The 18466-nt window shown below is 33.1% G+C and overlaps 1 protein-coding gene across 6 annotated transcripts in view; it reads left to right on the forward strand.

The window, feature by feature from the left end:
• Positions 1-18466, forward strand: part of LOC149773039 (EF-hand calcium-binding domain-containing protein 6-like) — a 92992-nt gene that overhangs the window by 24098 nt on the left and 50428 nt on the right. For all 6 annotated transcript variants that reach the window (XM_089946900.1, XM_089946899.1, XM_089946901.1 and 3 more), the window contains 6 exons: positions 1660-1757; positions 3137-3211; positions 4285-4351; positions 10534-10700; positions 12316-12453; positions 17041-17542. In XM_089946900.1, coding sequence (XP_089803026.1) covers positions 1660-1757; positions 3137-3211; positions 4285-4351; positions 10534-10700; positions 12316-12453; positions 17041-17542 — 1047 coding nt within the window. The remainder of the gene's footprint in view (positions 1-1659; positions 1758-3136; positions 3212-4284; positions 4352-10533; positions 10701-12315; positions 12454-17040; positions 17543-18466) is intronic.

The raw sequence follows: 18466 nt of genomic DNA on the forward strand, positions 1-18466 counted from the left end.
CTTTAGATAAAGAGCAATTAAAAAACCCTCTTGGTATAGCCCCCCACCCCCTTTATAGGCAAATAGTCCTTTCCGTCCTAATTGCATTATCTGGAGATAAAGGACACCTTCACTTAAAGAACAGGGGCAAATTCCGAATACATTTTGAAATGAATTTAAAAACTTTGTCTTGTTTTACTTAAAATGTTCAACTTTTAGCTTTGTTTGCTTTTTATTTTGTAGTGAATATGCTTTTGGAGAAGGGAATTCAATAATCCAAACCCTTCCAGAGCCGCCACTCATCAATTGATATAGCAAGTTTGGAAAGCAGGACAACTTCATTCGTTTGTTTTTCACCCAACATGACTTAGTCCAAATTTATGTAATTATCACAAGTTCCTACTGATTCCTGAATTCAGAATCAGGCATAGAAATCATAATACTGTTCAATCTGATTATTTTCTTCCAGCTGTACTCTTGACATGTATACATACTTTACAAAATATTTCATCCTTTTTCTTTTAATAACTAAACTGTAGCTCAAAATTTGTATTATCACCAGGCCTGGTTTTAGAAAAAGCAGATTTTATGTACTTGATACAAGAGAAACATTTAGTGTAGAAATAGGAATTTCTTTAAAAATTCCAGCATTTTGCCTGGCTGTAACCTATTGTAATAAGCCAAAGGGGTCTCTTTACTGAGCAAATCCAACCCTGATGCGAATCCTGCTAGGAGTCACTTGTTTTCACCTGATTTCCAATGACTTCTTGACGACAACCTTGTCTGCTGAAAATTCCAACGTGCCCAGACTATAACTAAATTTCCTCTAATCAATGCAAGACCACAAGTATCACAACTATATATTTGCATCACAACTTCACAATTTCATGCTAAACTCACAACTGCACGTTTTCTCTTTATTAAATTTCTGTAACGCAGCACCACTACTTGAAAATATAAATACAACTCAAACACCAACTACAGGGAACTAATTTTCCTACTCTATCCCTAGGTTAGTCAAAATCATGATTTTAAGCCTCCATTTTTGCCTGTTACCATACACCATATTTACCATCAGAGCAACAATAAAAGGTGTCTCAAGATACTGGAATAATCCCATTTAAATTATTCCACTGTAAAAATTAACAGCCTCTATCATAAATACTTCACATGGAGATACACAATCAACCAACACAGTTAGATTTTTATAGGAACTACTTGGATTAAGACCGACTTATGCAGCTCTGACCTGAACTCACTTCGAAACTAAACCATGCCAACATGAAATCTCATCAACTCTTCACTCTGTGACATCTGCCTCTAGCAATTGGCTAACTACTTAGGCTGAGGAATATTTCCCCAATACCAGTTTTCCATAATCAAGCAACTAATCACAAAAATCCCATAAATCTATAGAAATGGAGACGTTAATACAAATGGCACATACCCTAGATTTATTACACTATGAATTTCATGAAATAGTACTCTTTAAAAATCACTGTGGCAGGCAAAGATTCTGAAAATGGTTGCAAATGAAATGTCTGTTAGTCTGTCAGGTTGACTTACTGACCAGTTGTATCGGAGATGATCTGTGCATCTGTGCAGCAACTGTTGCTTCTGTTGCAGCTGCTGCTGTTACCACCAACAATATTATTACTGATGACTTAATGAACATTTCAGGTCCGGGAAATGATTAAGGACAAGCTGACAACAGGCTTCTATGGCCTTAGACATCTGTTTCGCTCAAATGATCCAACGGGACAAGGAAATGTTTCTAGGTATTTATAATTAGTGTTGTTCAGTTACCCTTTTGTCACGTTTAGTTTATTGTAAACATATTTATTAACTTTTAATGGAGGAAAGGGTTCAGACACAGTTTTCAGCTAGGTGTTTGAAATAGTTTACGAGTTTGACCTGAAGACAATAATGATGGTACAGTATATAGAAATAGTATCTATTTGTTAAACAAGTTTGGATGGGGGATGGGATTGAGAAAAAAGGTGTGTGTGTTGGAAGGGAGATCAGAGCTACATTATTGTTTTTAAGAATGACACTCCAGAGAGCATTAACCTATTGATTTATGACATAAAAATTTATACTCCAATGTTTCTGAAAAAGATGTCACTCTACATTTGCAGTAAGTAGCAATAGCTCTGATAGAAAGATAAAGCAAATGAAAATGGAGTAAATTATATATTTGATGTTGATAAATACAATAAAGTATATTTCACTAAATTTACAGTAGATAACTTTAAGCTCTGTGGTCATTTGTGAAATACACAAAATATTAGGCATTCCTACAATCATTTGCATAAGTTTTCAGTTCTTTGTCACCATTAATTTATCAGTGGTATGGGGCTCATTTAAATATATGCAGTTCTTGTCAAATATCAATTGAGATTCTTTTCTTAATAAACATAAATGCTTTATTTTTAGATTTTTTTTGTACTTTGTAAATTTTCCTGTTTTTTTAAATTTTATTATTAGCAGAATTATAAATATCCATGGGTCAGACACAGTAAAAATCCAGATATGCACGCAACTGTCTGTATGTTTGTTTATTTACATACACAAAAATCCAGTTATCTCGAACATACACAAAAATCCAGTTATCTCGAGCAAATATATTCCATGCATATAATTTGAATTCTGCAATTTTCTAAACTTTGGATTGTCGATCTGTCAAGAACTAATCTTAGGTCCCCGCTGTATTTCCTTCTGTCCTAAAACATTTGTCAAGTATTTAACTTAGGTCCTCACTGTATTTCCTTCTGTCCTAAAACATTTGTCAAGTAATCCTGAGTCTCCACTGTATTTCTTTCAGTTCTTTCACAAGTGTCTTTTGTACTTACTTACAATTGTTCATTTACCTGCTTATGGGGACCCCACACATAGTGTAATGTAGATCAAAGGGATTGATAAAGTTTGTTCCTCTGCATATGTAAAAGGACTTAATTAGATATGTTAATTATTAATTTTTATATATCGACAGGTAGAAGTTCAGGAATAAGTAGCAAAATTGTAATGCCTCTTAGCAATGAATTATCCTCAGCACAGTTTTATAGAATGATGTAGTCTTAGTCAAACATGCAGATTCTGTTACAGCTGTCCAATTAGCCATAGTCATGCATTTACAGAAATGATTGCTCCATTCCAGGGAGGCCTTACTGCGGATTTTATACACACTCTGTGGCTATATCCCTACAGACCAGTACAACAAGCTACTGAAAATGTAAGTAAGATAAGAAAATGTCATTACACAATTATTTATTTGATGCCATCATTATTGATTTTGGATATTTTCTCATTCTATAAAGACTTTTCCCTGCTAAGTTCATATTATTTTTTTTTTTTTTTTTTTTTGTGGGTCAATTTTAGCAGTTTTCTATTATCACATCAAAGAAAGGTCAATTAAAAATAAAGAGACAATTAGAACAAACAAAACAAAGACATAGTTATTAATACAACTGTCTGCATGAACATCACCGATTATAATAATGAAGATTTCGAAGGAATATAATGATAATGAAGATTAATATGATAACTATGATTGTCAATCCTGTCATGAAGATCATGCCTCATCATTTATCTTTTTATCTGAATCTTATCAGAAGTACAGGGAATTCTATGTATAGGATACAATTAACGTGGCCACTGACAGAACTCAAGAATATTGACACTTCCCTGCCAACTCCCATGCACACACAGAGATATGATCATGTTAAGGCTGGGAGGAATTTAGGTCACTGAGCATGTGACATCATCCCTGTCTAAGGAAAGCATAAGGACATACACACAGCTAGGTCCAGTAGGATCTTTGTGTTCGCAGGACCAGTATAATTGTAATCTTAAATAAATGACATATACATTAACAACTGAAGACAGACATTAAATGACATATATTAACAAACGTTGACAGACAATAAAATGACATACCTTAAAAATGAAGAGAGACAACATAACGTTCAGTTGTTGTTCTTAAAGGCTGGGCATTTTAAAATAAAAATGCTGGGCATAAAATACCTGACAGGGGATAGGCTAATTGAAAACCAGACTGTCAGTATAAAAGTGGATGAGTGGCCACCTAGGTATAATAAAGCTTTTGGTACCGTCATTCCTCTTTATTGCAGTAACTTTCGAGTTCCAAGAATTTAAACTATTCCTTATGTATTTATCTCACATTGCATAATATTACTGGTGCTTTAACACAAATATTTAGCTTTTCTAATCATTTAATAAATTTAATAAATTTCAATATATAGCTTCAGCTTTTTCATTGTATGGTAATTTTGTTTCATTTTTCAGGTTGAATCTTGATGGAAGACCAACCATATCATTTGATGCCTTTGTTTCATGCTTCAGAGACAATGAAGTAGGTACACAGAACTGGCCATTGTATTTCATTGTTATGCAGGAAATTTAATTTAGTCCAAATGGATTGCAGTACAAGTAAAGGTTGGAATCTTTTCATGTCCAAAATGGGTACTTCTACAAGAATTGTTCAAAAGAGTATATTCCCTGTCTGTAGCAGTTTGTTTTAGCTACATTTAATAAAAGGTTAAAGTTCACTTACGGATTTCATAATTTTGTACATATTTGAAAATCTGAACCATTCAGGGAATACTAATACACCTCTCCCTTGATAACTCACGCACAATGGGGTCCATAAACATAGACCACATTATAAGCGAGGCATGAGTTACCAAGGGACGTCAAAAAATTGAAAACAAATCGCTTTGACATCAAGAAAACCGTGGGAGGGAGAACTGCATTAGGGAACTGGGCTCTTTATTGACTGACTCTTCATTTACAATCATGTCGATAATAATTTTAATAACGTGCTTTTTCTAATGAATTTGTTTGTTATTCTGTTTAAATAATATTTATTTTCAAAATGTCCAAAATACAAAAGATCGTTCTAACTGGTTTCAACAACCATCATGTGTATGCAAAAAATCTATGTTTTTTTTATGAGTCTGGTTCCCTCAATGTTGTTTAATATTATCCTGCCAAATTGGGAGTCCACAGAGCAGGGAACTAGACTAACTGTTGATACACCACCTGTTTCCTTTTTTCAATAAACACGCGACATTTATTTCGTGAGACAATCGTCTATGTCGAAACTCAATTTTTGTATTGTTCAATTAGTACAATTTTGATGTTGTGATTTCATTGTAATAATACTGAAACTTCTTATCATCCTTGAAGATATCTCTAAGTGTCATTTCAAGAATTCTCTGAAACTCACTTGCCCACAATAATCCATATCTGTGAAATCAAGATCTTTATTTTACGAATTATTCATTTCGCTTGGCTGCCTTGTTATCTTTGATCACAGTTATGAAAGAGTTGGTTAATTTAAGGTAGTTTATGTTACATACACAGTAACATTTATAATTGTTCGATTGATCAAATGAAGTAAGTTCACCCGACATATGACCGGGACCGCTGGGTTTTAAGTTTGTAGGGTTTTTATTTTGTGCCTTTTAACTTTTCTTTTATTGCACCTCCTTTATTTGATTCAAAATACATAATTAACGTGATAATACAAAGGAGTCCAGCTTTTAATTCAGTGCAACAATACAACAAATACTTCCGGAAGTCATTTATCAAAACATGGTCAGCACTTAATTAGGTTCTCAGAAAACGCTTGCAGAAATAGCTGTTATGGTAGATTGATGCATTTTACGTTTAATTACAATAGGACACATTGTATTAATGATGATTACACTTAAAAGGAACTAAAAGATAGAACTAGAACACAAATTTCAATAGATACAAAATTATTTAATTTGTATATATTTATTAAAGTACTGCCACGACTCAGTGTGATTGACATTTTCATTGATTGAAATTTCCTTACATATCGTTAATTGTGGTGTACTAGGAATGTCATTTGGAAAGTAAATGTAAAAAATTGTATGACCTATTTTTAAATTTGATAATTCATAGTGTTGATTAAAATTTCCAGGTCCAATCTACTGTTTTTGACGATAAAACTAGCGATACATCAGAGTTTCCATTACCAGTTTGGAGCATGATTTTCTTCAAGTTCAATAAATAGGGATCAATTTTGGGGGTATTTTCTGGTTTTAAAAATGGGATTCATGCCTGACCCCGCATTATAAGCGGTTTCGCAAGTTATCAGGGCGCGAGTTATTGAGGGAGTGGTGTATACACTTTGTATTATTGTTTCTTAGTAGACATTGGCTGCAATAACAATCATTTGAAAAGTTTTGATAATGACATAATCAGACCTCTAAAAGTTTTCACAACTTGCCTTTCTAATCTCAGTTTGAATCACTGCCACTGAGGAATGAGGTTTATATTCAGTTGCAGTGAGGTTGGTTCATATTCAATGCAAGTGAGGTTCATATTCAGTTTCAGTGTCAATGAGGGTGGTTCATATTTAGTGCCCATGAGGTTCATATTTAACACCAATGAGGTTCATATTCATTGACTATGATATTTATAAGGTAATTGCCATAAAGTATTATTGATACATTTCAGTGTCCTAACTTAGAATGTGTTGAAGATGGGAGGTGAAAAGGGACACCTGTAGCTAGAGGGTCATTTTTCTAGAAACTATAAGCATTTTTGCAACCATGGTCATTTTTTAAAAGTTAAACGCTTGATGTTAGTAACAAAATCTATAATTTAATCTTTCTGGAAGTAGAAACAAACAAAATCAAATTTATAAAAGTTTATCCTATATTAAATGAACAGAAGCATGAGTGGAATAAATAAAAAAAACAGCACAGATATTAAAAGGAATTTTAGTTTTTTTTTTAAAGACTGGTAGAGGGAGTTCTCTTTTAGGGTACAGGTGATGTCTAGAAGGGTACTGAGAATAAAGGGGAGGGCACTGACGGTAGAGGGTGGAGCAGAACAACCTTCCATTTCTATCCATCTGGCTTACTGTATTCAGTTTGCATCTTGACTGTTCAGTTGATAAATGACTTGTTGAAACTAGTCAAGTTTATCACTATGATATGGTCAGCATCAACTCCAAGCATAAACTTGGTACATGCATCATAATTATTAAACATTAGGTCTAATATCATGTGATCTCATGATCTCAGTCATTGAGAGAAATCAGACAAGTCAACAAAGATTGCAGATACAAGGATTAGACTATTTCATAACAAGTTAGGCACGTGATGCCAAAATAACAGCCCTCTTGCACAAACAGCCCATTTTTTAGAAGCTACACTCACATCAGAAGAAAATTGTTTCTGCAAGGAACAGTGACCAAAAGGTGTTTACTATGATGATGCTCAGCTAATATTAAGGACTGGTGGATTTTAAACGTGACTCCACACAGTGTCTTTTATATTCAATAACTAGATTTACATTTGAACCTTCTTAGCAGTTCCTTACATCTTTGATGTTTACTATAGTTCTTGAACTCTTACTGTCCTGTGTTCACTTTCATTATAGTTTTTTTTAAACACATCACTCCAGATGATACCTACTACTTTGATTTTTTCTGGATGTGACCCACTACTCTGATTTATTCTGGATGTTACCAACTACTTTGATTTATTCTGGATCTTGCCCACTACTCTTATTTATTCTGTATCTTACCATCTACTCTGATTTATTCTGTATCTTACCCACTACTCTCGTTTATTATGGGTCTTACCCACTACTCTGATTTATTCTGGATCTTACCCACTACTCTGATTTATTCTGGATCTTACTACTCTGATTTATTCTGGATCTTACCAGCTACTTAGATTTATTCTGGATCTTACTCACTACTCTGATTTATTCTGGATCTTACTCACTACTCTGATTTATTCTGGATCTTACCAGGTACTTAAATTTATTCTGGATGTTACCAACTACTTTGATTTAATTTATTCTACAGTATACCAACCAATCACATTACATTGTGAATGCTACTACCATTACTTAGTGGATATCGTATATTACTATTTTTCCTATGAGAAACAGTGTTGTCCTTTCTTAATGTCCATATTTGTTACCTTTCTGGTCAAGCAACTAAACTGGTCAATAACTGACTCAAAATTAGGCTCCTTCTAATATTAAAATCAGATTGGTCAGGATTTTACTTGAGTCTTGGTACCCAGAATGCCGCATCTGTCCTTCATCCATCACCACTAATTAGCTTAGTCATGGACAGAAAATTGTCACTGGCTCTAATTTTTTTATTTCTTTGCTTACATCGCACTGGTCCCGAATGCCTCTAATTTCCTTGTCAGTTTTACAAGACACAACACTTTCTCTGAATTTAGAATTTGCACAACTTTGAAATTACTAAACACAACTAGATACTACAAAGCTCACTGGTCATAGAACATTGTTTTCATTGAGTTGGCATGTCCAGAAATGTCCTCAGCTAATGCATGATAATTAAACAGCCAGAATCAATCACTCAGTATTGTGGACTCTCAGACTATTTGCACACCAGATAGATCACACAAGGACATTTCAATTTGTCAACAAACAATTAGATATTATAAACTCCAAAACTCTACCCCCACATCCACATTGTGATTATTTGAAAATGGAAATTGGATTTAAAACTGTCCAGTCATTAATAAAATTTACTGCCTTAGTGGTATTTATGAAATGTACCAACTGAGACTTAATTACCAGAATTTACCTATAATGTTTGATTATTGTACAATATTCTAGTGTTTGTTGCTGAATACATTCTTCCACATCTAGTCTACATAAAGTGGACCCTTCCTGTTTGGAATCTGCAAGCCCTGTTTACACAGTCTGACTGTACACATAGAATAAGAATGCATTTTGTTTCAGTGATATACAAAGGGAGACAACTACACGTTTTTACTTGGGACAAATTGTGCAGAGTTATGAAGGCCAACTGGTTGAGTACTGAATTTTCAAGCTAGCAATCATATGTCCCTTCTAAAAGCACAAAACAAGGACATCAGATAATTAAAAGTCACTTCACTATTTATATCAATATGTATATTTGTTTGTCAATAAATGTTTTTGTTTCCAGAGAATACCTCTCAAACAGTTCCAGGTGTATCTATGAATTTTGTTTCACATATTAGACTAGTATTTCAGTTAAAGGTGTCTTTATAAAGTTTGTTACACATATCAGACGACTAGTATTTCACATGTGCTTTTTGCTATTTACAATTCTTCAATTCAATATTTTTTTGTTGTTTTCAACTTGAGCCCATTCATCTATTATCCACACTTTTGTGTTATCTAGGGCAAAATGCTAAATTATTTTATCTCTATGAAACCATCTGCGTATATGTTAGACTTTTACAGAAGCATAGATGTGCTTCTGCTAAACATAATTCTTTAGTTTCAATATTTTTAATGTTTTCACCTGATTATTTAGCCAGCCACATATCATTAATACTTTTGATTCAGCAACAGCTCCAAAGCTGTTAAAGAGATTTATTTGTATTTTAGAACATATATTAAACTAGTCATATAGATATGCCTTTTGCTATTCTTCCATTTAAATATTTGTGGGATGTCCAAGTCCATCAGCTGATTATTCACACTCAGTTTCAAGGGCAACAATTCTAGTATTATTACAAGATTTACGAAGGTTCATCTGATAAATTTGGTCATATCTGCTTTAGATCTAATGAGAAAAAGTCTAAAATCTGGACAAAAATTTCACTCCTGCGTAAAGAAAACTGGCCAGCAGAATTATTTCTCAGATATATTGTTTAAATGTGTCTGTGCAATTTGCAGGTGGACTTGACTTACAAGCGAGTATATACAATATATATTGATTGTGATGTTATATATGTTGATAATACTAAATTGCTTGTAAAATAAAGTATTTTGAGAGAAGATACACTAAATTTATTTTTAAAAATTTGATTTTGCAGGAATCAAAATTAAGATATTTGACATGATGGAATTTTGTTGATTTGGGATGATATTTTTGAATAAATGTTTTTAAAACCTCATGGTCACATTGAAGTACATGTATTTTTATTATTTTTGTTACTAAACTGTTAGCTAATTGATTTTGCTTACTGGTACTTCCAAAGAACTTTATGATACTTATAATTTATATGTTTTGCAAAACAAAAAACTTTGTTTCCAATGAAAGATCATTGTTCATTGGGTTATAACTCATTAAAATCTTGGTTCGTAGCAACCAAAAAATGCACAAAATTGTGTACTCCTAAAATTGTGATTTTACAGCACAGTGCATGTATTTCATACAAATTAATTACCATATGTACTCATTTATAGGTCACGTCAAACTGCAAACAACATAGACCTTGATCTGCCATTATATAATGCACCTGCAGATCAGCGATTATGTTGTTTAATCTAGAGATGACTCCTAATAAACTACACAGACCCAAATCTGCTAGCATATTATGTAACATCAGATCTGGGTCTATGAAGTTTGGAATTGGACTCATAAGCAAGTATATACTGTATTCAGATGTAAAATACTCACTATAGGTGCAAAAGATGCAGGTCAAAAATGAAAACACTCCCATAATAACCTGTGCACACTGTAATCAAGATAATCACTGTACTTCATAACAATATTCTACTCTTTTCCAGACTGTGAGAAGAGAATGGGTGAGCTCTGTGGCACAAATAGCCATGGATGAGATGAACAAAAGAAAGCATCCAGAGGAGTTGTTAAGAAGTTTTGATATCATGACACATGATCCCTACACGTCTGGACCTTTTTCGGATGCAATATTTCGAGCAAAGTGCAGATCAAGGTAAAAGTTTTGTTATTTATTTGCTTCTTTACTGTTTGAAGGTTTAAAAAATATTATTTAATGACACAATTTTTATAATCTTTGAAAGACTCCTTTTTTTTCTCTTTCTTTTAAAGGCTGTTCTCGTCTGGGTGTTTCACAAATCTATATTAAAAATAAAACATTTTTAGTATGATGAAAGAGCATTTGTATTCAAGATATACTGGTATCTTTAGCGTCTACAAATTAAAGAGGTGTATATTGATTCTTTCAAATTCAAGTTCATATGTTACAGTTCAAGAAAAGCAAAAATTCATAATAAAAATGTATGGATTGAGATATGCAATTACTTTTCTATATAAAATTGTCAGCAAGTTGAAGAGAAGGTCGTAAGATGTCATTGAAATAATTGCCTGGATAACAAGATCCATTACATTATTTTAACATTTAGTATTTTAATTTTATCATTGTTATCTGATCTTTGTTTCCATTCTATATCCATCTGAATGACCCCATTTTACATGGATTTGTGCTTATTTAATGACTCCATGTCACATGGATTTGTACTTTCTTAATCACCATATTTTACATGGATTTGTGCCTATTTAATGACAGCAAAACCTACTTTACCCAATGCCTTGTTGCAAACGACACCTGCTCATATTTATGAAGGACAGTGTTTATGAATCATTTCCCTACATTTCCTCACAAATTTAACCTCTATATAAATGATACCTATCTGCAAAGGACAACCTTTTATGGTTCATTAAGAGTTCTTTATACAGTTCTTTATACTGTATTAGAGAAAATTATATCATTATTTGTATCCAAGTCATACTCGATGGATATGATCATAGTAGTCCTTCACCACCATGTAACTCAGTGCAGCATAGTCTCTGGTGTAACTTAGATATATCATGTATCACACTATACTGGCTGAATTGTAGTCTTCTTAAAGTGTTACCCATTGATCATATAATTGTCCCTAGTTTCATTAAATGGTCACCATTTTCATATAATAGTCTTCAGTTACTTAATTGTTCTCAGTAGAAGGCGGCCTTTCTTATATCATGATATACTTTCATGGTTCCCCTGGACAGTGATTTGTGGGGAAACATTGTATTTTTAAGTTAAAGTGCAGTAAATATAAATTACAATATTGATTTGATTCATTATTTACATATTTAAGCATTGAACTTTTTATCATTTACTGGATTCATGAAGTCATGAAGATTAAAAATGTATTACATATTGTATTATGAATGGCTGCAGTCAAGCGAAATGTGTAATCTATTTTCAGGTTTCATTACTTCATGAATCATCTAAAATATGAGGTTCAATTTAATTACAAATAGTTATAAAAATAATAACAAATCTCAAGAAAAAAAATGATAGACCTATACTGAAACCATTGTTTACACATATTGGCAAAACATGCAAGAATAGATTCTAGTTTTTGTTTGCATCAAATGATGCAATTTTAACCAGTCTAAATGCTTGTTACAAAAAGGTTTGGTAACCAGTCTAAATGCTTATTACAGAGAGGTTTGGTAACCAGTTTAAATCAATGTTACAAAGGTTTGGTAAAAATGTATAATTTTAAATGCAATGTCAATAAATGTTTATTTCTTTCCAGGAAATTTGATGCCAAGAAAATTTTTCCTGAGTCATGTTTTGATCCCAATGGCATGATTCTTCCACCACAGCTGCGAGAAGCATATGCTCAGTTGGGCATTTTCATGCATGACATAGACTTTGAAAGACTCTGGCAAAGGTACATCATTTTTATGCATAATGAAGACTTTGAAAGACTGGCAAATGGCAAAGGTACAGATCTTTATGCATGATATAGATTTTGAAAGTCTCTGGCAATGGTATAGCATTTTTATGTATGATGTAGACTTTGAAAAATTCTGGAAAAGGTACAGATTTGTCTGCCTGATGTAGTCTTTGAAAGACTGGCAAAGTTACCAAATTTTATGCGTGATGTAAACTTTGAAAAATTCTGGAAAAGGTGCAGATTTTTATGCATGATAGACTTTCAAAGAATGGCAAAGGTGCATATTTTTTTTACGCATGATAGACTTTCAGAGACTCTGGCAAAGGTACAAATTTTAATGATTGATGTAGATTTTGAAAGATGTCAAAGTTCTATCATTTTCATGCATGATGTAGATTTGAAAGGCTCTGGCAAAGGTACAGATTTGTATGCATGATGTACATTTGAAAGACCAGGCAGGCAAAAGAACAGATTTGTATGCATGATGTAGGGTTTGAAAGACTTGGGCAAAGGTACAGATTTTTATGAATGTCTGTGTAAAGTTTGAAAGACTAAGGCAAAGATAAAGATTTCTATGCATAATGTAGATTTTGAAAGATTCAGGCAGAGGTACAGCATGTTTATGCATGATGTAGATTTTGAAAGACTTGGGCAAAGGTATAGATTTTTATGCATGATGTAGATTTTGAAAGATTCAGGCAGAGGTACAGCATGTTTATGCATGATGTAGATTTTGAAAGACTTGGGCAAAGGTATAGATTTTTATGCATGATGTAGATTTTGAAAGATTCAGGCAGAGGTACAGCATGTTTATGCATGATGTAGATTTTGAAAGACTTGGGCAAAGGTATAGATTTTTATGCATGATGTAGATTTTGAAAGATTCAGGCAGAGGTACAGATTTTTATGCATGATATTCACACAGAAAGACTCTGGAAACAGTAAAGATTTTCATCATGGATAAAGGCTTTGAAAGACTGGCTAAAATACAGATTTTCATGCATGATGTAGATTTAGAAAACTCTAGCAAATGCACAGATTTATATGCATGGTGCAGACTTTTAAAGACTGTAGCAAAGATACAGCATTTTTATGCATGTAGACTTTGAAAGACTGGCAAAGGTACAAGACTAACTTTAAAGCAAAATGATATCAGTACTGTATGTCCTGTTGCAGGGAAAACTCTCTTATTACTGGTCACATGGCCATAACTCACAGTGAAATACAGTACCATGTTCTCTCATTATGACATATTTGATGGGAGCCATAATTATGACCTGTGTTATAAATGAGTTCATCTTATACTATACCATGCTCTAACATAGGCTGTGAATGGTGTTATAAATGAGTCCAAATTGTACTGATATATGCTCCAGTTAGGTTGTGACAAGTGTTATAAATGAGTCCAAATTACCAGTATACTGACATGTGGTCCAAAATGGCTGACCTCTGCTATAAATGAGTCCACATTATACTGAAATAAGCTACAATAAGGATTGGACCAGTGTTATTGAATCTACCTTATAGTGACATATGTTCGCCTTACACAATATATTCTCCAGCAAGGCTGTGACAGCTGTTATAAATGAGATTTTATATTGGGGTATGCTCCAACAAGGATGTGACCTCTGTTATTGAGTTCATCTTATCGTGATATATGTTCCAATAAAACCTTGACCTATGTTACAGATGAGTCTACCCTATACTGATTCATGTGTAACCAAAGATGGGACCAGTGTTATAAATGAGTCCATTTTATTTTGGTTCATGCTTCAACAAGGCTGTGACCTGTGTTATAAATGAGTCCACCTTATATTGAGATATGCTTCAACACAGCAGTGACATGTGTTATAAATGAGTCCACCTTATACTGAGATATGCTCAAACAAGGCAGTGACATGTGTTATAAATGAGTCTACTTTACACTGACATACTCCAACAAGGCAGTGACATGTGTTATAAATGAGTCCACCTTATATTGAGATATGCTCAAACAAGGCAGTGACGTGTTATAAATGAGTATACCTTATACTGACATGCCCCAACAAGGCTATGACATGTGTTATAAATGAGTCCACCTTATATTGAAATATGCTTCAACAAGGCAGTGACATGTGTTATAAATGAGTCCACCTTATACTGAGATATGCTCCAACAAGGCAGTGACATGTGTTATAAATGAGTCCACCTTACACTGGAATGTGCTCCTCCAAGGCTGAGTGTATGACTAGTTGCACAAACAAGTACAACTGCAAAAGCTACGGGGTATCTAAAGAGATTAAACAATATTGTCATTGGTTGTTATCACCCTATAGTATTTATTTTCATGCTAAGACCAAGTGGCGAGCCTAAAAATTAGTTTAAAAGTTGGATTTCTGTTGAGATAAAAATATCCAGAAAACATTTTTAACCAGTTTTTTAAAAAAGTGATGGTAGAATTAGCATCAAGTATGGGATTGTCATCAGATAAATGCAATATACTGAACATTTTGCATCAGGTATGGAATGTGTTATGTGTATTTAATTTATGTTTTGTGCTTGTCATTTGTCCCTGACTGAGGATAGAGTTGTATGAGTACCTGATTTTTGTCATGTCTGTAAGTTATAAATAAGTTGTTTACTGATATTTTAGTTCAAGTTCTAGCCTTATTTACAAACTAAGAATGTTCAAGAAGTAAACTTGTGACCCACATCCTGGCAATTTTATTGTGTCAGGTGAAATTAATACAGAATGAGGTAAACAAAATTATTCATTCCCATTTGAAGTTCAATGTGTGGAATCATTTTTACTACTGTGTTGAAATATAATTTCGAGGATTCATTGATTTAAATTATTATTGGAATTACAAATTGCTTCTTGACTTTTGGACAAAAACACTACTTTTGGATTATTGTAAATTCATTCAAAGACATTACTGATTATATCATTGTGATACATCAAGACTAGGTGCATTAACATATTTCAAGACTATTGGTACATCAGCAATTTAAATTTTCACTTTGTAGCTTAAACAAATAAAATATTTGTTAATTTTGCTAAACTTGTTAGTTGTGCTTCATTCTGTTACTTAGTTAAGATATAGAGTTGTAACAGATTATCATTGGGTAAATACAGTATACCATAGATTTAATATCAAGTATATACCACAGATTTAGCATCAAGTATATATCATTGATTTAGCATGAAGTATGGGCTTACCTTTGGGAAAATACAGTATAACATACATTTAGCATAAATTGTGGGCTTATCATTGGGTAAATACAGTCAGCTATACATTTAGCGTCAACTATGGGCTTATCATCTGATAAATATATTATACCTTAGATTTAGCAGCAAGTATGAGCTTATCAATAGATAAATACAGTAAACAATATATTTAGCATCAAGTATGTACTTATTATAGAATAAATACAGTATAATTTAAATTTAAAATCAGGTATGAACTTATCATTGGATAAATACCATATACCCTAGATCTAGCATGGGGTTATCAATGGATAAATGCAGTATACTGTACATGTAAAATCAGTATGAGCTTATGATGAGATACAGTATGCCACACAAAGGACTTCAAGTATGAGCTTATGATGAGATACAGTATGCCACACAAGGGACTTTAAGTATGAGCTAATGATGAGATACAGTATGCCACACAAGTGACTCCAGGTTTGAGCTTATCTTCTGATTCAGTATGCCACACAAGTGACTTCAAGTGTGATCATCAGATAAAATATAGTATACTGTGCATTTTATAGGATATTTTTTCATTTTATTCGGTATCATAAAGGAATTTTATACAGTAAAGTGGTATACCTGGAGGTGATATAGTGAAGGTAAAGCGATATACTTGGAGGTGATATAGTGAAGGTAAAGTGGTATACTTGGAGGTGATATAGTGAAGGTAAAGTGGTATACTTGGAGGTGATATAGTGAAGGTAAAGCGATATACCTGGAGGTGATATAGTGAAGGTAAAGTGATATACTTGGAGGTGATATAGTGAAGGTAAAGCGATATACATGGAGGTGATATAGTGAAGGTAAAGTGGTATACTTGGAGGTGATATAGTGAAGGTAAAGTGGTATACTTGGAGGTGATATAGTGAAGGTAAAGTGGTATACTTGGAGGTGATATAGTGAAGGTAAAGTGGTATACTTGGAGGTGATATAGTGAAGGTAAAGCGATATACCTGGAGGTGATATAGTGAAGGTAAAGTGATATACTTGGAGGTGATATAGTGAAGGTAAAGCGATATACATGGAGGTGATATAGTGAAGGTAAAGCGATATACATGGAGGTGATATAGTGAAGGTAAAGCGATATACATAGAGGTGATATAGTGATAGAACATCATACTAAAGCGAGAACATAACTTAATCTCAGTTTTTAGTGTTAAAACAAATTTCAATGCAGATTTTAGTTTTTATGAAGATTTTAATCAAAGAGTGAAAAGATAATAGAAGCGAAAGCGATGTCTAAGTATTCTTGAAAAAATACTTATTTTATAAAAAAAAAGTATGATTACTCTGATATTCAAGAAAGTGTAATTACAGAAAGTGACATAGTTTTTTTGTTTTCACAGGTATGACAAGGATGGGACAGGCGCTATCAGGGCAAGTTTTTTCTTCAAACTAATGGGTTTAGACAGTGAAGGAAGAGCATCATATGCTGTGAACTATATGACTCCTCGAGGCTCGGCCACTCCGCGAGGTGCTGCTTACAAAAGAGGAAGACAAAGACCTCATTCAGACATCGCCCACACAATTGAAAAGACAGACAAACTAAAAAAGAGTTTGGTCTCAGAATCTGGTGACTTAAAACATGTGTTTGAGACGAAACCAGAGAGTGAGAACAAAGGAATAAAAGAAACACAAGAAAAGAAAGAAGAAACAAAAGAGGAAGAGAAAGTTGAAGAGAAGGGTGAAGAAAAAAAAGAAAAGGAAGAAAAAGCTGTAGTAGCTGTACAAGATAGCAAAGAACCAACTGACAAGAGATCTGATGAAGCAGAAAAGAAAATGAAGCAAGCTAAAAAACTAAAACCAGTTATAAAATTGGAAAATATAATAGACTGCCTGCACTACAAGGTATACTGAAATAATGTTTCTTGAGAAAGAAAAATCTGTTAAGAGATCCAGAACAACTGTAGCACACACAGAACTATAGCTTCCATCCATGTTCTGATTTCTCATGTAGACTGCTCCAACAGAATCATATATAGTTGCTTTGGAATGAAGTTAAAAAGATTTTGCACTTGTTTTTCCTTTGAATGCAAAATTCCTTTGTTTTTTTTTTCATCATATACATTCAGCCAGTCAAGTCCAGATACAAACAATATAGACTGATCTATATTATGTGCTGGCAGATCATGATCTATGTTGTTTGTTCTTCTGATTACTCCTGTCAAACTGTATAGACCAAGATCTGCTGGTGTATTATGGGATGTTTGATCTGGGTCTGTGCACTTTGCTGCTGGACTCGACTAATAAGCGAGTACACATGGTAAGTCAGTAAAGCTGGAACACTACATGAAGAGGAAATTAACTGCAAGAAGTGTTGATAAAAAATGTTCAACAAAAATTTTGTATATATTCTTTATTGTATGTACATTAATTTCAACTTTCCTTCTGTTTGCTTTTTCATAATATAGAGAGATTAGGAAAGAAACATTCAGTTTGTTCCATCTTAGATAATGGTAGTTAATGAAGCAATAATTACCTTAAGTAAGCTTTTTTGACAACTTGAACACTGTGAACAAGTTTTCAGTCATAAAGGGAAACATCAGACATATATTTACTGATATACACATACATGAAATTTTCGGTAATCAGATATTTATTTAAAAATTTTCAGAGTGAATGAAATACAAGAATAAAAAAAGCAATATTAAAGGTTCTGACTGACTTACATTGGCAAAATATTGATGATTTTTCTTTTCATATGATGCGAATATAAGACAATCTCTGGAGATATGTAAACTATTGTGTCGCAAACCTCAACAAGGCTGTTTT

Source organism: Sinohyriopsis cumingii, unplaced genomic scaffold (assembly GCF_028554795.1).
Source record: "Sinohyriopsis cumingii isolate HCF-2022 unplaced genomic scaffold, ASM2855479v2 utg000913l, whole genome shotgun sequence".
NCBI classification, from domain to species: Eukaryota; Metazoa; Mollusca; class Bivalvia; order Unionida; family Unionidae; genus Sinohyriopsis; species Sinohyriopsis cumingii.